Raw genomic sequence first — 20,683 nt, 5'->3', positions numbered from 1 at the left:
CTGCAGAACTGCAATTAATTTGCAATCTGGACACCATCAAATTAGGCCTGAATAAAGACTGGATAAAGCCTAAATATACCTGCTACTGTATTTTCCACTGCATGCACCTGATGAAGTGGGTTCTAACCCACGTAAACTTATGCCCAAATAAATTTGTTAGTCTCTAAGGTGCCACAAGGACTCCTCATTGTTTTTTTAATATCAGTAATGGGTGTGATTTTTTTTTACCAATATAGTTATGCTGATAAAAGCCCTAATGTAGATGCAGTTATACTTGTATAGGACACTCTATACTAATATAGCATATTTTACTTTGGTAATCTGGAATAAGCTATACCAGTATAAGAGTTCCTACAGCTGTGTCTACAACGGGGAAGGGCCTTGCCACTTTTTTCCTCGATTCAAGCCCAGAAGGCACCATTGTGATCATGTAGTCTGTGCATAACACAGACCAGATAACGTCTGAAAAATAATTCCTAGAGCAGATCTTTTAGCAAAACATCCAATCTTGATTTAAAAATAGCCAGCAATGCAGACTGCACGAGGCCCGCTGGGGACTTTAACGCTCATAGTGGCAAAACTTTGGAGGGCAGAGGAGTGAGGTGGCTCCAGCCCTGGCCGCCCTTACGGCATTACAAAGAGTGGGGTTGGCCAGGCCAAAGCAGGCCCGGTGCCATCTGCGCACCCGGGAACGCCGCCACCCCCCCCCCCCCCGCGTAGCTGGGGCAACTCTAGGCACGGCTCAGCCCCAGGCCCCCCCCGGGGACTGCCCCGTTTCCAGCCCAGCGTGCGAGGCCGGGAATGCCCCGGCCGGGCTGCAGGGCCGACACGCCAGTGCCAGCAAGCGCCGGGGCGGGGGCAGTAACTTGCCCGGAAGCACAGCCCGCCCGCCGGCCCAAGCTGCGGCCCCTCAGGCCGCTGCTCGCGCTCCCAGCAGGGGCCTTGTCCCGATTTTACGGAGACAGGCGGCCCCCTTTTGTTTGCAAACTGCTGCGGGGGAGCGGGGAGGACAGTGCCCGCGAACCTGCGGCTCTCCGAGAGTAGCCAGCCGGGAGAGAACCCAGGCGTCCGGGCTCCCGAGCCCGGCACAGACCCCGCCCCGCACTGGAGTGTTCGCTCCGTCGGGCGGCCCTCAGCCCCAGCCTCTTCCTGCTGCTGGCGGCGGGGGCTTGGCTTCGAGTCCCCACCCCAGACAGCCGCTCGGTCCTACCTTACGGATCGGGACAGCGCGAATCTCGCCAACTGTCCCTAACCGGCCACCGTCGCACCCAGTCATCACGTTTGATGAGGCACCTCCCCGCCCGCACTAAACATGGCGACGGAGCAGTTGTGCATCACGTGACGGGATTCCTGGCTCAGGCTCACGCGCGTGGGTGTCCCTGCCGCAGGGGCTGCCGGGAAGCGGATTCAAATGATCTTGGCGGAGCGCGCGAGAGCCGAGTCCGCAATGAGGCGATCGGGGCGGCCTAGTCTCCGGCGGCGGCAGGTGAGATCCCGCCGCCCTGCGCCTAACGTGCGGAGAGTGACGTTTTCGCCACTGTCCGGTAGCGGGAGCCGGGGCGCTGGCGGCGGGCTGCTCGTGCAGCTGAGCTGGCTGGCTGGCGTGGGGGGCCGATCTCCTATCGGGGGTCGGGGGAGCTGCCCGGGGCACTACCCCCCTAGCGGCCGCCTCTGCCCGCCCCGTGCGGCATGACAGGGCCCCATCAGCCGCTGTCCGGCTGGGCCAGGTGCGACGTAGGGACCTGGGAGAGGGAGCTGTTCGTGTCGTTACACCGGCCCCGCGCTGGGGAGGCACCAGGCTCCCCGCCCCACCCATCCTAAGGCAGCCAGCTGCGAACCGGCCGCGAACGCGTGCAGCGGCTGGAGCATCTGCCCACCCTGGATGTGCTGCTGTGTAAAATCTTCCCCTTGCAGCGTGCTGGGGCCTGTAACAGACACGGAGGGGACAGAGCGACCCCCCCCCCCCCCAGCTTACAACCCAGGGCAGACTGGAAGGAGGGCATAGTTCACAAGATCTTTCACAGGCATTAACGTTAAGCTGACTTCAGTACATTGGAAAAGGAGGTGGGGGGAGTTATGTAGGAAACTTTTCGTTGCTAGGGTGGTTGAAGGTGTGACAGTTTGGGGACATGTTGGGTTTGGGAACATTTCCACCTCCCCTCTGAATGTAACTTTCAGAGTGGCTTTGAGCATTTGTTGTTGTAGCAGGTACTTGACACCAACACCCTGGTCTGCATCTAAAACTGAGGTTGATCTAGCGATTTCACTTAAGGGTGAGAACATGCACACTCCAAAGAGATTTAAGCCGACCTAAGCGCCACTGTAGGTACTGCTAGGCCAATGGATTTGCTGCAGTGATGGGGAAAATGCCTTCCTCACTCTAGTAAGTGTCTGAATTACGGTGGCGTAGCTAGGAATGCATCCGATGAAGTGAGCTGTAGCTCACGAAAGCTCATGCTCAGATAAATTTGTTAGTCTCTAAGGTGCCACAAGTCCTCCTTTTCTTGTAGCTAGAACTGTGGTGCTTGTAGTGTAGTAGTCATACCCCAGGTGAAGAATTTATGGCCAGGTCTACATAAATACAGACTGATGTAAGTGTAACTACATTGTTCAGGGGTGTGTGAATGATGTAGTTATATCAGGGGTTCTCACAACAAATTTTTGTGTGGCCTCAGAGTGCGGCCACCAACTCTTGCTGGTGGCCACTCTAGCAATTTTTCCTAAAATACTTAATTAATTTTAGGAAAAGCAAATAAATATGCATTTATACATGTCCAAATCATTATAATTTATTTGTGTAGGGGGCTGGTTTTTTTTGCAGACTCAATTAAAAATACTGTACAATTGTCTCTATTCTTTACTGGACCTAAACAGAATAGAAACATAAATAAGGTGCTTTGCATGTTTTGCTTTTTTGGTTGCTTTTTTTTTTTTTTTTTTTTTAAAGACTTGCTAGCTTGTAAGTCTGCTACTGTGAAAAGTGATATTTGTATATTAATGTAATTTTTCACAGCAGACTTGCTAGCTAGCTGGGAGGCTATGAAAAGCGATGTTAGCAATATCACTTTTCACAGCAGACTTGTACTCAGCACTGGCAAGCTGGGGAACAAATTAAGGCCTGGATGGGGAGGTGGGTAGGGGGCCCAGGGGTGATGGGAGTCAGTGAGAGCCAGGAGGATGGGGGTGGGAGGGAAGACAAGGGCGGAAGTCTAAAGCCCTGTGCCTGAGGGATGGAGCCTGCTGCCACATGGCCAGAGACTGCCACCCAAGGACTGAGGCCCAAGCCCCACCGCCCCCAGGAAGGTGGGGAACCCATGCTGGCTGCCTGCTTCTACAGTGTTTGTGTCTCTTGTAGGGGATAGAGACCAGCCCCTGCTGGTGGCCCCAAGGGAGGGGCTGCTGCATTACTTCCCCCCACCCCCCCATCACTGCCCAGGAGGCTGTGGCTGCAAGAAAAGGTGCATTTGAGAAACTCTTGAGTTATACCAACCTTAACACCCCCATGTAGACACTGCTTTGTCAATGGGATAGCTTCTTCCATCCACATAGCTACCACCTCTCGGGGGGGGTGGATTAATTACACCTAAGGGAGAGTTCCCTCCCGTCAGCATAGGAGCATCTTCACTTTAGTGCTACACTGATGCAGCGTTTTAAGTGTAGACCTGCCCTATGTTTGGGAAGCTGTAGCAGAGTAGCCAAGGGCCATCAGTGTGGAACTGTTCTACTCCGGTAGAAGAATGAGTCTGATACCAGCAGTGCCATTGATTCTGATCCACTGTTAGACTAGAAGCCCAGGGGGTAAGAGGTTTGTTGCCTGGAAATTCTCCAGCAGAAGATTCCATCCCCACAGAACAGACCAGTGTCGTCCAACACTGGGAGTCTGGGACAGGACCGGCTCGTGACAGAAGGCATTTAGGCTGTGGCTTTGTTCCTTATGTTGTATTTGATCTGTGAGAGTATTGTCATACAATTGCGTGCCTTAGTATATTTTATGAAGGTAAATATTGTTGAGGTGGTGGTTCCTACTTGCTGTTTGTGGGGAAAGCAAGGATTTCTATGTTGAAACAGCTTTTACAATTTATTAACTGTGTCTAGTACTTTGATCCTCGGAAATGCTCTTACATTAAAATAAACTTTCAATCTCTACTTTAGCCAAGGTGAATAAAAACATGGTTTTTAACTTTTAAATGGTTATTTTTGAAAACAGATCAATTTATTGAATTTAAATCAAATATTTGTATGTGCATATTGCTAGTTCTTCCATCCCATTTTGTAGTCAAATTGCAAAGGTGAATATTTTGTATTTGTTTTGTTAGTTTCCTAATTCTTAGTAGACTTTATGTAGATTTCTTTCTACTAAAAAGTTTCTCTCATTTAAAATGTTCCTTTATGCTGAACAAAGCCCAGGGACTTGTAACAACCTTGATAAGCAACTAGCCAATGTTATATTTACAGCCAGCACCACCTTCCCATGTGAACATACATAAGAGCATAAGAATGGCCATACTGGGTCAGACCAAAGGTCCATCCAGCCCAGTATCCTGTCTACCGACAGTGGCTAATGCCAGGTGCCCCAGAGGGAGTGAACCTAACAGGTAATGATCAAGTGATCTCTTTCCTGCCATCCATCTCCACCCTCTGACAGAGGCTAGGGACACCATTCCTTACCCATCCTGGCTAATAGCCATTAATGGACTTAACCTCCATGAATTTATCCACCTCTCTTTTAAACCCTGTTACAGTCCTAGCCTTCACAACTTCCTCAGACAAGAAGTTCCGCAGGTTGACTGTGTGCTGAGTGAAGAACTTCCTTTTATTTGTTTTAAACCTGCTGCCCATTAATTTCATTTGGTGACCCCTACTTCTTATATTATGGGAACAAGAAAATAACTTTTCCTTATTCACTTTCTCCACACCATTCATGATTTTATATACCACTATCATATCCCCCCCTTAGTCTCCTCTTTTCCAAGCTGAAAAGTCCTAGCCTCTTTAATTTCTCCTCAGATGGGACCGTTCCAACCCCCTAATCATTTTAGTTGCCCTTCTCTGAACTTTTTCTAATGCCAGTATATCTTTTTTGAGATGAGGGGACCACATCTGTATGCAGTATTCAAGATGTGGGTGTAAAATGGATTTATATAAGGGCAATAAGATATTCAACTTATTCTCTATCTCCTTTTTAATGATTCCTACCATCCCGTTTGCTTTTTTGACTGCCGCTGCACACTGCGTGGACGTCTTCAGAGAACTATCCACGATGACTCCAAGATCTCTCTCCTGATTAGTTGTAGCTAAATTAGCCCCCATCATATTTTTTCCAATGTACATTACTTTACATTTATCCATGTTAAATTTCAGTTGCTATTTTGTTGCCCAATCACTTAGTTTTGTGAGATCTTTTTGAAGTTCTTCACAGTCTGCTTTGGTCTTAACTATCTTGAGCAGTTTAGTGTCATCTGCAAAAATCATATGCTGAACTTTGACTCAAGAAAGCTGAATGCTTCAACCAGGCTATATTCCTCCATCAGGGTTTGCAGATTGAAGTCGATGGGATTTGTGGTTCTAAATTACTTGGGTGCTTCTGAAAATTTCACCATGAAGCATGGGCTTAGAAGCTTAATTTTCTAGGCTCCCATTTTTGAACATTTTGGCCTGTTTATAAAACAATTTGTAATAACTCTGTTCATCAATTGCAAGTCTAAACTTTTTATTGTATGCAGTCTCTCTAATAAACTTTTTATTGTCAATTCAAAACAAAATTGCTTCAGTGTTTGATTTCATGCTATTAATATCTTTTTAAATAAAACTGTAACTTAAGCATGTGCATAAGCGTCTGAGCTAAACTTTAAGTACATTAGTTCCTTTCATGTGAGTAAAGTTATGCATTTGCTCAAGAGTCTGCAGGAACACCACCTTAATTTTCATATTTATTAATAAATATTAAATATTTGTCTCTTGTCTATAGCAGTTCTGTAAAATTCAAATAAGAGACTCTACCGTAGTGGGCATTTGAATTAGAAAGAAACCATTTATAATTTAGTTTATCAATTTGAATTAGTTTTACAAAGGCTCAGTGTGATCAGACTCAATGATTTGCAGATACTTAATTGACTTAAATTAATCATTTAAATCACTCCACCCGACTATAGCAAGTTTTCAGTCTTTGGGCTCTTTTCATGTATAGGATGTGGATACTCCTGATTCTGGGGGCATGACCCGTTTAGGAAGAAAAACTGCAGAGACTGGAATCAACTTTACAAATACTACTCGTTTCTCAAGAGGTTTGACGTTCACCAGGACACACACCCTGTGTGGTCAGAGCCCAACTAGGAGAATAATTCCACAAACATCTTTACTGCAGGTGAGCTTTTTGTAGTTTAATATAACTAAAGAAAATGTGTCTATTCATATCTTAAATCAGCTGTCACATCTTATATAAATAAGAATAAAAACTGATTAGCCTGATTGATGCAGTGTACACGTGTTTCTTCAGTTTCATTACAGGAATTGTGGGCAGGCCTAGAAAACTGAATATTGTTCTCTTGATTCTAGGAAAATGCCGATCCTCAGAAGATAGCATTCCTTCTACGCAAACAATGGACCTTGTATAGCGTGACCCCCATGTACAAATTCTCTTATGGTAATCTGAAGGAGTATTCTAGACTTCTGAGTGCCTTTGTTGCCACTGAAAAGCAGAAAGGACTTGCTGTAGAAGTGGGCAATGATCTTGGTATCAAAGTGATTTTGTCCACCCTTTTAGGACTGAGAGGTACGGATCAGGACCAGGCTGCAATCCTTGTCCAGGTAAGGGCTGCAGCTAGCACTGTTGATAGCAATGATGTCTTAACACTTCTGAATTGCCTTACTGTAACGTTAAAATATTTATGGCTGTTACTATGGTAATTTTCATGTATCCTGTGGTTCAAACTTTTTTTGCATCTCTTTGCTTTTAACACCCTCTTCATAAACTTCATAAAAATTCTTCATAAACTGCTGATCCGTTCAAACATAGACTTGGGAACAAATCTTTGTTATAGTTAGAGGACAGAAGTAGGAGTTGACACTCTTCAGTTCTCCTCTGTCATCAACTTGATGTGGGATCTTGCATGGGTCATTTAATTTCATTGGTAAAATAGATGTAATGCTACTTCCCTGCCATAGTTAAGGCCTATTAACACTCTGAGGTCCTTAGAGGAAAGATGCTATTGAAGTGCAACATTTTGTATTGCAATTATTGTAGGAAAATTAATGCACAATACAAATGCTGCATTAAGCAGCACTAATGTAGACTTACGGGTTGCTTCTATTCCCATTGAAGTAAATAGCAACACTTCCACTCCCTTCAGTGGGAGGAGCCAGGCCCTCTATAGGCATAATAGATGAATTGCAAAAACTGTCTTTAAACAGTCAAGATATCTAAAGTGGTATAATGGCATAGAAACTAGTGCAATGCAGTGTCAAAACTTAGGGTTCTGGCTGGGCCAAAATCTTTAAATTGGGCACCAAAACCCATATAGCACCTCTGAAAATCAAGCCACTGATCTGGAGCTGATTCCTTCTGATCTCTTGCTATTAAAATAGTATATCAGGGGAAAATTCTTGTGCTTTAGCAATTCTTATTAGAATCCATTTCGCTCTGGCTAAGAACTGTCAAATGCACTCTAGAACTTGGAGATGTAATGCAGACATTTTTTTCTTTTAGATTGCATTAAGATCTCAGCTCCCATTTGAAAATGCAGAAGACAAAGTGGTGTGGTCAGGCTGGTTCTGCTGTATATCTGGAGATGATCTTTCGGAGAGTGTACCAGAAGATTTTACCTGTTTATCTTTGTTCCTTGCAAATGGGGCAGAGAGCTACACAGCCATAGTTGGTAGTTGGTTTCAGAAGACCTTTGACTGTTATTTCAGTCGTTTAACCATCAGCCCACTCAACCTTGCCTGGATGGCTGCTATGTGGACTGGGTGCAAAGTGGACAGTTATATGGCTGCAACAGAACTTGTTTTCTCTGTGCCCTGCATTCCCCAGTCTCTGGACATTTCATATGCCATACACCCTGAGGATGCAAAAGCCTTATGGGACACAGTGCAAAAAACTCCTGGGGAGGTTACTCAAGAAGAAGTGAATTTATTTATGGACTGCCTTTACTCTCACTTCTATAGACACTTTAAGATCCACTTGTCAGCCACAAGACTTGTGAAAGTCTCTACATCTATAGCATCAGCACACTGCGATGGGAATATAAAGGTACTAAATTGAATTCCAACTACGAGGTTTTGATTAATGCTGTTCTAGCCAGTATAATTAAAATAGTGCTACCTGGCCAGAAAGAGCTGTCCCTAAAGTTGGAGGCTACTTGATTCTCGTAACTGATCCTCCCCCCCCCCCCCCCAAACAATTTAAAAATTTCAGCCTCTACCAGACATAACTAGTTTCCAGTGGGTTCCACAGCACATCTGGTAGTTGTGCAGTCATCTTTTGTATTGTGGTAGACCTCCCAGGCATTGTGTTGACTGCTGTACAAGCACAGAACAAAGACAGCCCTTGACTCATTTTGGCTAAAATTTGGATTTAAAAATCCCAAACTTATACAAAACCTACAGCCACTGGAAACTACAATTGACTTTTTTGATATTAAAACTTTTTTTTTTTAAAAGAAAATCCCCATGTATTTATGTGTAAGGCTATGATTTTTTCACGGAGGTCGCAGAAGTCACGGAATCCGTGACTTTCAGCGACCTACATGACTTCAGCCCCGGGGCAGGGACCTGCAGGGTCCCCCCCCCGGATGATGGGGGTACCCTGCAGCTCCTGGGTAGCAGGGGTCCCCAGAGCTCAGCATGGGCCCCTGCAGCTGCAGGTGGTGTGGGGACCCCGCAGCTGAGCTGCCCATTTTGTCATGGATATTTTTAGTAAGTCATGGACAGGTCATGGGCTTCCTTGAATTTTTCTTTATTGGCCGTGACCTGTCCATGACTTTTACTAAAAATATCCATGACAAAAATCTCAGCCTTACATTTAGGTGCTAGCACAATGTTGGGATTGAGACATAACATGGTAATGGCTAGTGTATTTTCACTGTCCATGCTGGAAAATGAAAAGTTAAAAGAAAACCATACTAAAAATTGATTCATTTATAATGATCTGAAGTGCTAGCAACATAGCTAAAGAAATAGGTTTTAAAGTTGGAAGCTGCCAAATGGGTGCTGCCAATCTTAAGAGGTATCTTTCTCATTTCATGGCTGCTTGGCGTATTTAACAATTGACTATAGGAGCCCTGCCTCATTTAGTGGGTAGGAAAATGCACAGGAGACCTTTTTAGACTTTTTAGAATGTGAACTCTAAGGATGTGGATAAATTGGAGAGAGTCCAGTGAAGGGCAACAAAAATGATTAGGGGTCTAGAACACATGACTTATGAGGAGAGGCTGAGGGAGCTGGGATTGTTTAGTCTGCAGAAGAGAAGAATGAGGGGGGATTTGATAGCTGCTTTCAACTACCTGAGAGGTGGTTCCAAAGAGGATGGTTCTAGACTATTCTCAGTGGTAGAAGAGGACAGGACAAGGAGTAATGGTCTCAAGTTGCAGTGGGGGAGGCTTAGGTTGGATATTAGGAAAAACTTTCTCACTAGGAGGGTGGTGAAACACTGGAATGAGTTACCTAGGGAGGTGATAGAATCTCCTTCCTTAGAAGTTTTTAAGGTCAGGCTTGACAAAGCTCTGGCTGGGATGATTTAATTGGGGATTGGTCCTGCTTTGGGCAGAGGGTTGGACTAGATGACCTCCTGAGATCCTTCCAACCCTGATATTCTATGATATTAACTCTTTAGGGCAGGTAATACTAATTTGTACAGTACTCAACACAATGTGACCCAACCTGGTTATGATCCTTAGGCACTACAGCAATATAAATGTTCAATAATAACTTGTCAGACATGGCCTGAATAACAGAGTTCTGTGGGATCATCAGATATCACTGCTAAAGTGAGTTGGCAGGAGGGTGGAAGAGCAGAGTGGCCAATTGTTGGTGCTTCTTCCAAGGAGAAGTGAGGGGACACTTTTAAAGAGGAGGCAGGAGCAGTGTGTCCCTTGAGCTGCTGATCTTTTCCCAGGTTGGGAGTGAAGATCAGAAGGGCCCATGTAGAGGAGGAGGAGGAGATAGGACGCTAGGCCTTGTGTACACTCAACAGGAGGAGTCCTGCAAAGAAACAGGGAAAGTAGCATGGTGATGAGATTAACCCATAGTGCAAATCCTTCACTCCCCTCAGCAGTTGTCAGTGTGTGTTCTACACATTTAAATAGCAATCAGTGATTTAAATAGCTTATTGTATTTCTGTTCTGACTACAACTAATGGTTTTCTTGCAGATCCTACATAGCAAGCACCTAATAGGAGTGTTGACGCTGCTGACAGAGCTGGCAATCTCACAGATACAATGAAACCTTGTACTCTATACCTGCTGTCCTAAGAAACTTATTACAGATGCTCTGCTTGGATCACATTAAGTCTATCTGCAGTAGATTCATGTTTGAGAGACACTGACTACAGAAAGCTGGCTTTCCTGCAGATTTTTTTAGCCTCACAAAACTCCAGTCCATGAAGTGAAAGCATATTAGTTTCATTTGACCTCATTGGTTCCTGGACTGAAATCCACAACTAGTAATGAAGCAAAGAGGGCCATAGGAGGAAAATTATAGATGCACATTTTGCTATAATAAAAGTCACATCAATAAAGTAACATTTTGTAATGGGTTTTTTAAGTATTATTTAAAGGATCAGGCATGAGCTGGAACACTGCTCCTGCTGCATAGCTTAGATCAGTGGTTCTCAATCAGCACAGAGCTGTGACCCATGTGACATCCTCAGGGCCATACAGGTAGTATATATATTGTGTGGATGTGACTCACAACGCATAAGCAGCCCACAATGGTAAATAGGTTGAGAACCCCTGGCCTAGATGGTAACACAGTAGTGCAGGATGGTGGTGCATGTAATATAGGGCAGAAAAGTCTGTCTGTCAGGATTAATTTCTGCAAGGTTCAAAAGCACTCCCCTGTGTTTGTTGAGTGAACAGCGAGATATTCAGAAGAATCAGTATGGCTTTGGTATCAGTGCACTTGAAGGAAAAGCCTCCTGCTTCCAGCTCTGCTATTAGTGACCTAAAGCAAATCCCTTAACCTCAATGCCTCTGTTTCCTGAACTACACAATGGGATACTGGCTACATTTAATACAGCTGTTTGAGTTGTACAAATGAAAGTGTTGTAAGGTAAAATGAGATTTCCCTGCCCACCCCCACCCCCCCACTGTGAGTACATAGAGAGGGTTTTTCTCTCCTTCTTTGTTAGTGAAGCTAAAGTCAAGTAAGAGTGTCAACCTCTTTCACTCTTACTTGATTTTGCTGTTGAATGTACTGGCTCCAAATCAATGTGAAACCAGACTTCTGCTCAAGCTGCATTTTACCTGCCGCAATCTGTGCTAGTTCAGTTAAATAATCTTATTACCTGTTGATTGGTACATAATAGCACTGATGCTGCTGACGTAGGCACTAATACTGCCTTGCCTACTCTTGAATTGGTCTATATTTAAGTACTTTGTGGTACAGACCATCTTTTTGTTGTTTGTACAGCGCATGGCACACTGGCTATGACTAGGCTCCTAGGTGCTTCTATAATACAATTAGCAGGCAGGTGCTTATGTGGTGTGACTTTCAAAAGTGCTGAGTACTCACCAGGTCCCACTGATCCATGGCTGCTGTTGGATGACGGGTACCTAAATATTGTTGTTTTTTCCTTCAGAGCATAGTTCCATAGTCCCATTTTTTAAAATCTTGGCTTAATTTTTCATTTTAAAAAAAGTACATTCTAGGCCTTGTGTTTGGCAAGAGACTGAAAACTGATACAAAGATTGGCAGCTTGAAGCAGTTCCTGTTTATATTGAGGGGTTTTATTCTGAAATCCAATGACTTAACTTGTACTGCTGATCGGATCTTTCTTCTAAACTAACTACTACATTTATCCCAGAATTTTAAGTCTCACCTTCTCCGATACAAAAATCCCTCCCGTTTGCATGGTCATTACAAGATCTGAAATTAATATTTGATTTTAATACAAAAATTTAACACTAGCCCACATTCTCTCCAGCTTTGACAAAGGAACACTGAAAGAAAGATCAATACAGTGTACGTGTGATATGAGATGTTCTACATCAATGAGTGTTTCCCTTGTATGATCTACAGCCACCTTCCACTTTTGAAAATGGTATTTAATCTACAACCAGCCTGCTAAATAACATATGTTTAGTGTTACATAACTGTAGTTCTAGGAAAGTGTGCTAAAGTAAATGCCTGTCTGCAAATCAGTGGAATTACACTAGGGCTGGATTTGGCTTATGTTACCAGGGTCACCTTTCCCTCCAGACAAATAGCTGTGTCCTGAACAATCCACTTCTAGGCTAAAGGATGCATGTGCCATTTCCCCCACCAACCAGACCCTCAACCAGCAGAGCTACACATCAGTTTTCCTTAGGAACTGCTTCAGCCAGCCATCTGTTCAGTCCAATATGTCGTCTTTACTGGGCTGATGCCCAATGCTTCAGGAAGGTATCAAACCCCTATTGAAAAATACTATATCCTGTGTAGTAGGGGGAGAGTAGTTCTGCCTGACTCCCATCTGCAGATCAGTTTATGCCCTAAAGTTGGAGCAGCGATGAGCCTCTATAACTTAACTGGAGAGTGGTAACAGCTTATGAGAATTTCTTGCATCCCCTGCTCTTGTTAGAGATGTTGAAATGGGCCTGTTCTTGTTTCTCTTGAAGTCAGAGGAAGCAAATCAGCATAAAAATTAAACCATAAGTTGTTATTCCTGCTGCTGCTTTAGACAAAAAGAACAAGCAATAAATAACAGCATAAAAGAAATTTATTAAGGTAACACTACTATTTATACAAGTTACTCATGCTAGAAAAGCATAAATGATACATGTAAACAATTGTTTACAGAATACTTGTTTTTCCTTGTAAAGGTGCAAATGATCATCAAATGTAAACACAAGAATGCCAACCTTTGAGGAGCTTGTTTTTTGTTAAAAAAAGTCTTGTTTAATGACCCATTTTTGTTACATAGTGTTATTTTTCTACATTCTCAAGCACATTAAAGTGCTGAGTTATAGGAATCAAACCGTACTGAGATGTTAGCACCACTCTTAATATCAAGGATGTACATTCCTCTCACCCTTTCAAATCTCTAATTTAGTAGGTATGTCACAAAGTTACCTCGGTTGCATCATGACATTCTCTCATTCTGGAACTTAACAATACAGCAAACTTGTCTTGTTTGCTCAAACTGGATGGCAGAGTGCCCCAACGCTTTTTGCACTCACTAAAACATACCCCATTACTCACAATGCAATTGCACACCACCTCCTCCAGAAGTCTATTAAGCAGGCCTCATACCTTTTCCAGCTCTAAAGCCAACATAAGGAAGTGCATACAAATTCACTAAGGGGAGGTACCATCTGATCCTTATCCTAATGTTCCCCAGTATGAATTATAAAGGAACAGCAGAGACAAGGGTAGGGAGCTAAGCTGATTCTGACCAGAGCATTTTTCAGCAGAAGCTATTTCAAGTCTGCAATAGGGGCAAGTGCCAGGAAATTGCAACAATATCTTTCTAGATTGTCCAAAAATAACAAGTGGTTCCCATGTGAGCAGACACAAGAATTGATAATGGCAATAAGTGCTCTCACAAGGTTCACATACAGGAAAGACATAGATCCTGAACCTTTGTACCACACACTGGGAAAAATGCATAAATTTGGAGTCTAGCTATTTTTCACCTTTCAACCCCAACCTCCTTCTTGAGTATCAATAATTCAGCAAAGAGATGGGTGTTCCAGTTCTGCTTCTCATTTCCCAAAAAACTGACCAGACACTCAGGGCACTAATCTTCACAGCTCCTATGCTCTGAGAGGCCCAAGTGGCGTGGCACAGCAGCATCCAGAAGTCTCACAGGATGTAGCCCTGCCCCAACCATCAGCCTGTCAGAACCCAATCTCAAAAAATTAAAAGAGATGGAATCTTTCATGGAGAGTGATACAAAGAAAATACATGATACAAATTAAATGAAAAAATAAATATATCTGCACTCAGAAAAGCTTCTGTGCAAAGGTGGCACCCTTCTGGTCAAGAACTTTTTTATTTTTTTTTTTTAAATGAAGCTTTCTGTAAATAAGGCAAAAGCATTATTTTCAGTATCACATTCCTCTTTCATCCACTGCATGGATGCCACTTCCACTGCTGGAGGAGGAGAGCCCCTCCTCTTTGCCAGACTCCTGGCACAGCTTGCAGTCCCAGGTCATTGTTTATGTTAGAGTAACTTTTACAGTTCAGTTTATTCAAAAACTGAGAGACTGTTTAGAAAAAAATAAGGACATAAGCAAAGCTTCTAGTTGTAGTCGGTGGTTCCCTGGAGTCTGACAAGTTGGTCTCCCATTGGGCGTGCACTCAGAAAAGTCATTTTATTTATAATTCCATAGAAAGAGGCACCAGCAAAGAATTAAGATGGATCTATATTTTACTAGAGCCGCATAGAGCTCCAGAGTCAGTAAGTCTCTTCAGTTTGTATAGGATAGAGAACGAAGGGCTTTTTCTGCATTAGATGCTTACCATATATGGGATTCACAATGTGTCATTTTGATAACGCCTACACCGCCTCCCAGCCGACGATAGTTCATTCCGCCGTACAACCTGCAAAGAAAAGTTGTCGTTGGTCATAGTGATTAGGCTCTTAATGCACGCTCTTCTCTGGTAAAAGCATGAAACAGCCTCCGCAGGCAGCACGTATAGTTCAGCATAACTGTTGGTCTCCATTTAAGGTGATGACTGTGATTAAGCTGTCTGATGAGTAAGGCAGGGGTCCCCAATCTATACAAACACACATCTAAAGTAAATAGCCATATTTGCTCATATATGTATCTCCCTTGATGCGGACAGCAAATTGTTTTGCTTCGAGTCTTCCAGCAACAGAAAACTGCACTGAATTTCCTTTCTGCTCCTGTGTAGTTACAGGAACAGAGGGCAGCAACTCTATGGGTTGAATTAGGCCCTCTGGCTATGCTTTGGGCAACCCTGGAGCAAGGGGTAAATCTTCTACATGGTGCATAGCTAATTTCAGACTCGTATCTGCTTTATGCTACACACAGCTGAACAGACCAATGTATTATGCATTTCAAACATCATTTGTTCTCTCCACGCTATGATACTGAAACAATATCCAGATTTCACATGGAAATCTGATGCCTATCAGCTCCCATTTCCTACTTCAGCTGCATATTCCTCTATGTGCTGAAGCAGTTACAGTCTGCTGGAAGAAATAGGACAGTTGAGTTCTTTCAGTAACTCTCACCAATGCCACCCATTAACCCCAGATTGCATATCAAGGATTTCCCAGTGGTGCTCCTCACACAGGAAAAACTTCACACAGCAAGAAGTCCCCCAGCCAATAAAGAGAGGGAAGATGATAGTAGACACCACCAGCTTTATTCAGTTCAGTGCTGGTAACAAACAAGCTAGTATCCTCAATAGCTACCTGTGTTAGCTACAAAAACATGCTTTTGCTAGTTCTCCATATTATATGTCCTACCACTTCTGCCAGGGAAAGTGGCTGTCACCATCCAGTTAAAAGGCAGAATTAAGTTACTCCTGGGGGAATTGTGCACCACTGCACAGGCACAGAATTCGTGTCCCCCACAGATTTCTTTGCTTCCTTACAAAAAAAGGACTTCCTGAAGGGGAAGCAAATGGAAACCGCAAGAGTGGTCACGTGCCCCACCCCAGCAATGCGGGCACATTGTTTTGGGCATCTGGAGCAGATGGCAGAGAGGTAAATCACTGCATGGAAGGCGGGGCTGGGGATGCCTGGGCCGGTGGCTCCTACCCTCAGCTGCTAGTGCCAGCATCACCACAGAAGAGTGCTTAACTGAGAGAAGTGCCTCCCACGCCACATAGGAAAATCTCAACATGAAAGGGTTAATGTACTAGTTCAGGCTAGCTCAGTAGGACAAGGACATTAATTTCTTCCTATTCCCTGCACCCTGACAGATTTCTAAAATATCAAATCCCTTTCAAGAATATAAATAAGAGCCTGAAACTCTACGCTGATTAGATTAATGCACAAACTGTTGTTTTCAAGTGCAGTTATCGTCAGAAAAGTGATTCTGGAAAAACAGCCTGTCTCTATTCAGTACATATTTCCCACCAGTGGTTTCATATCAGACCTGGTTAGTTTACAAGTCAAAACAAGATTTTTCTAACTGCTTGCCCTGCAGATTTAACAGAACTCCATTGACTCAAACTGCTCCGCTTCATACAATATATCCCCATCTAGAGAAATTCTGGAATCAGAGCATAGCACTGTGAAGTCTAGATAGCCCCAAAGGAGCATACTGAATTCTGTTCTGCTTTCTGTATCTTTAAGCTACCACAGCTAAGGTAGATGTTTATTTTTGTTGGTAAACTGAGCAGACACGGCTCAATGCATGTGTACGTACACACACAGATCTCCAGATTAGCTTACAAAAAATGTTCCAAAGCACAGCACTTGAGATTAGGAGGTCTAGGTTCTAATACAGTGTGTGCCCATGGCTCACCATGTAACTGACTAAGTCACTTGCCTTCTCTGGACCTCAGTTTCCCCAGCTGTATGATGGCAAATCAACACTTCCCTACTTCCTAATGGTATTGTGAGGCTTAATTCACTAAAGTGAGCAAAGGTCTTTGGGGTTCTTGCGTTCAAGGCACTGTAGTAGAATCATGTCTATTATATTCAAAATGAAGATGGTAGAGGGGACTTAAAGCACAGCTACTCCAGTTTTGAAAAAGGAAGCTGCAGGCCCTCGCCACAGGGAGCTATTTCAAAAATGGCTGTTACTCCTCTGGTCCGACGCATGGAGGAGCAATGGACAAGACACATATTGCAACACAGCAGCACTATAGACCATTCAGATATGGATTGTTTGGTGAAAGCCCAACACTTATGTAGAGGTTTGCTACCTCTCTTTAGGAAATGGCTGCGTAGGGAGACTTCACTGCTACTGATGCAGTCTGTCAGCACTAAAGTGACAGCATTATGAGTGGTAAATGTCCCCATTTCCTTTCTGTTCTGAAACAGATTCCAAGCGCATATGGGTGGCAGAAAAACACAGTTTCTCCACCTCTGAGTTATTCAGAAAGGGATTCTCTCTCTGGAAATGGGAGGTTAGTCATGTGACACACTGGATCACATTGCCTGCTCCCTTTGTTGGTTTCTCTTTTAAACAAACCAGCCAAGTCACATAAAGGGTTACAGTGGCCACCTCCATCAACCCAACTTCCAGTAAGATGAGGCACAACACATCTCCACTCTGCTGGGAAGACTACTCATAGGCATAATTTAAGCAGGTGTGCCTAAGGTTTGCAATTTCACTGTTTCATGAATTTAAAGGTTACCTCCATGTGTTAGCATCAGGATCAAACACTTCAATGGTCTTCAAGTACGTTGTGCCATCAAAGCCTCCCACTGCCATTAGCTGTCCATTCACTACTGCAAGGCCAACCTGGAAAACAACCGCCACAGACATTATTCATGCTTCATTGCAGGTCTTGAAGGCTTGTCTCACAAGAGAAACACTTCAATAAAAAGCCATTCATTAATCAGCAGAGTCAAGCCTTGGGAAGATGTCAGTACACAGCACACGTTCCTGGAGGCAGTAGGGGTACAGAAGGGACAACTGTATTTTAGTATTTCTGTTAAAATACAGATTCATAAAACCTAGCATAAAATGGTATTCAACTAGAACATTTCAGTACAGATTCCCCTAAAACACATGGCTACTTCTCTGGGATGCTGAGTAGAGTTAACCGAAAAAAAAAAAAAATTAGAGCTTTCCCACTGTGTCAGAGAAGACAAAAAAATGTGTTTTGCTGTTTGTGCATTGGCAACTGTGTTGGACTCTCATTAGCAGTACATTGGTTTTACAAGTGATTTAAATGTCATTGCTCTCAAGACTGGTTCAGCTCATCAGATAGCACAAATGATACACTCAAGTTCATGCCCCAGGGACTGGGAGAGTAAAAACAGCAAGGGTTAGAATGAATAAGACCTTCATCACACAATAAGCAATAGGAGTTGTACTACACTGATCCCAAAGCGAACAGTAAGATCCTCCAGCCCCAGGCTCTGAGGACCTCATTGTGATGTTGGCAGGCCAGATGCCAGCTCTTGCCTAGGCTGCAGGCATTAGCTAAGAACTGACAACCTCGTAGCTGGAGACCAGAGCAGGTCACCTGTATGTTAGTTTTGCTCAAAATAGGTATTATTCTTGTAAGAATGTATTTAGTGTTCAGATTCTATGAAATGCTTGTAAGTTGCTGCATACATCAATCACACTTACAATGTCTGTATCCCATGCTATTAGAAAATATGTACATTTTGCTTTATAACTTTGAAAATGTTTGCTCTGAATTTATGAACTTAGCTATGGGAATCGTTCTCCCTGTCCATCCAGAAGGACTACCAAAATCAGAAAGGCCATCAAGGATCATTGCAATATGAAGGATTGGTTAATGGCTCCATCATACCTAGAAAATGCTATATGCAAGAAAGCTCATCCTGTGGCCTTGAAAGCTGAATGAAGGAAATAAAACAAAGCTATGGGAAAATTTTCCAATGTTCTGGCTATTTGAACTCTGAAGGGCCAGAGACTCTAAACTGAAGCCAGGGGCTGCCTCCTGGGTCTGCCCTGAAAAACACTAAGGTAGTGGTCTGTCAATTCAATCACTCTTTGGATTTAGATGGTAACTCATTTGTGTGTATATGTTTGCTTGCTTTAACCTGTAAATAACTCTTCTTCCTTTTTCATAATTAATAAACCTTTAGATAGTTTATTACAGGAATGGCTATAGGCATTGTCTTTGGTTTAAGATCTAGGGTAACTGATTTGAGGTAAGTGACTGGTTTCTTGGGACTGGAAGCAACCTGAATGTGGTGTGATTTTTGGTGTAAGTGACCATTTATCACTAAGTCCAGTTTGTCTGGGTGGCAAGATAGACTGGAGATCTATCATGTTCGTTTGCTAATTCCTCCAAAGTGCACAATAGGACAGGGCCTGTGTGTTTAATAGCATGTTCTTTCCTCTAATGGCTTCTGATGTTATTGGGAGGGCAGGGTGGGAGGTTATCACTATTTACTGAAGTAGCACACTCAAGAATTCCCTGCTTCAGAATTAAGTGCTCGTGACTCAGTGCCAGTAGTCAAAACTCCTATGGAAAAAACCGGCCTAAAAACAATTCCCGCTTCTCGGTTGTATTAAAAAGTTGTCATCATCACCCATTCACCCCTTGCAGCACAGGAAGCTACTATTGCTACACCTAGTACTTCCTTTTGGGCTATGTGCTTTGCCTTTTTAAAAACATTTCCCTCTTAGAAGGGGGTAAGATGCAGGAAAAGTGAAAGAAGCAAGAAAAGAGCAGAGCCCTCCCTATGCTCCAGCTAAGTAGCTACGCACAGCACAAGCTGGCAAATGAAGCAGAACTCACGCCGCTCCGCCGTGATGTCATGGCCACCACAGGAGACCACTGGTTGGTTCTGGGGTTGTATCTCTCGGCACTGCTGAGCTCTGTGGTATCATCTCGGCCTCCCACAGCATAGATCATGTCCTGGTATACTGCACAGCCCAGGTGCTTCCGTCTAGTCCCCATGGGAGCTATTGTGTGCCAGCGGTTCTCTTGGGGATTGTAGCGCTCCACTGTGGAGAAAGTCATATTACAAATCTTTGGACACCATCTAATGCCCTTCTATTAGTGGCTCTGTGCTTGTAGCCATAACATGGATCAGACTGTGAAGAGACAACATTTCCTCCCCACACCAGAAACACATTGTGTCAGTTTGTCACCATCCACACTGCTTCTCCCTGCTTTCTCTAGAAGACTTGCTATTCCTCCTCCTCTCCCCAACCCCAGTCTAACAAAGACAGGAATGCCAGATGTTCAGTCATTTAATGCACCTGAGCTGAAGAATGAAATTCTGGTGAAGCTACAACTGGTCTGTACTGCCATCTACACTTGTGACAGAGTGAGCTCCAGTAAGTATGCTGTTGCCCAAGCCAGCAAAGACCAGAGATATCACAGAGATGATGTACTGGCTCTTTGTAGGCAAGTGCTAAGAAAATGCACAAAGTAACTGCGTATTGCAACTTCCTAGTAAGAAGCAGACACACAAACATATAACCAGCTAGCAGTGGTTTAGGAGGATGGGGACAGTACTAATGTATAGCAAAATTAACTTCAGGTGAGGAACCCACTCAGAAAACTGACCACACAAATATTTACCAGCTTTCTGGGGAAGGAGTATGGGTAAAAGAACAGGACCATGGAAGATACTGGTTGCAGTGCAGTATGGAGAAGTGACATACCTGTATTGAGAGGTGACGTCCCATCGGAGCCTCCCACAGCATAGAGAAAGCCCCCTAACACAGCCACTGCCACTCCCAAGCGCCTGGTGCTCATGGAAGCCACCCGAGTCCATTTGTTTTCTTTTGGATCATACCTGCCACAAGAAAAAGCAGAGACCAGTTGAGCTTCCAAGTATACACATCAGGCCCTGTTTCCCTTGGGAGCTACAGCAAGCAACCAAAGGAATCTGTGGGGAGCAGTA

At 43.8% G+C, this 20,683-nt stretch overlaps 3 protein-coding genes across 10 annotated transcripts in view; 1 reads left to right on the top strand and 2 right to left on the bottom strand.

Moving 5' to 3' along the window:
* DARS2 (aspartyl-tRNA synthetase 2, mitochondrial) overlaps nt 1-1,314 on the bottom strand; it is a 33,473-nt gene extending 32,159 nt beyond the window's left edge. For 6 of the 7 annotated variants that reach the window (XR_013636163.1, XR_013636161.1, XR_013636164.1 and 3 more), the window contains exon 1: nt 1,211-1,314. The gene's annotated coding sequence lies outside the window, so the exon portion shown is untranslated. The other variant, XR_013636162.1, reaches the window with a different exon arrangement.
* A 105-nt stretch (nt 1,315-1,419) lies between these two features.
* Nucleotides 1,420-10,721, top strand: CENPL (centromere protein L). Its single transcript, XM_073356399.1, has 5 exons — nt 1,420-1,486; nt 6,188-6,364; nt 6,556-6,807; nt 7,706-8,248; nt 10,366-10,721. Exons 1-5 carry the CDS (start codon nt 1,448-1,450, stop codon nt 10,435-10,437), a joined length of 1,083 nt encoding a protein of 360 aa, XP_073212500.1. The 5' UTR covers nt 1,420-1,447; the 3' UTR covers nt 10,438-10,721.
* A 2,174-nt stretch (nt 10,722-12,895) lies between these two features.
* The window catches only part of KLHL20 (kelch like family member 20), a 37,240-nt gene continuing 29,452 nt past the window's right edge, over nt 12,896-20,683 (bottom strand). For both annotated transcript variants that reach the window (XM_073356391.1, XM_073356392.2), the window contains 4 exons: nt 20,442-20,575; nt 19,567-19,775; nt 17,479-17,585; nt 12,896-14,739 (listed from right to left, as the gene is read on the bottom strand). In XM_073356391.1, the coding sequence (XP_073212492.1) occupies nt 14,655-14,739; nt 17,479-17,585; nt 19,567-19,775; nt 20,442-20,575 (535 nt within the window). In that variant the 3' untranslated portion in view covers nt 12,896-14,654. The remainder of the gene's footprint in view (nt 14,740-17,478; nt 17,586-19,566; nt 19,776-20,441; nt 20,576-20,683) is intronic.

The sequence above is a fragment of the Lepidochelys kempii genome, chromosome 8, assembly GCF_965140285.1.
Source record: "Lepidochelys kempii isolate rLepKem1 chromosome 8, rLepKem1.hap1, whole genome shotgun sequence".
Taxonomy (NCBI): Eukaryota; Metazoa; Chordata; order Testudines; family Cheloniidae; genus Lepidochelys; species Lepidochelys kempii.
Note: the sequence above shows the minus strand (reverse complement) of the source record. Positions and strands in the feature narration are given on the sequence as shown.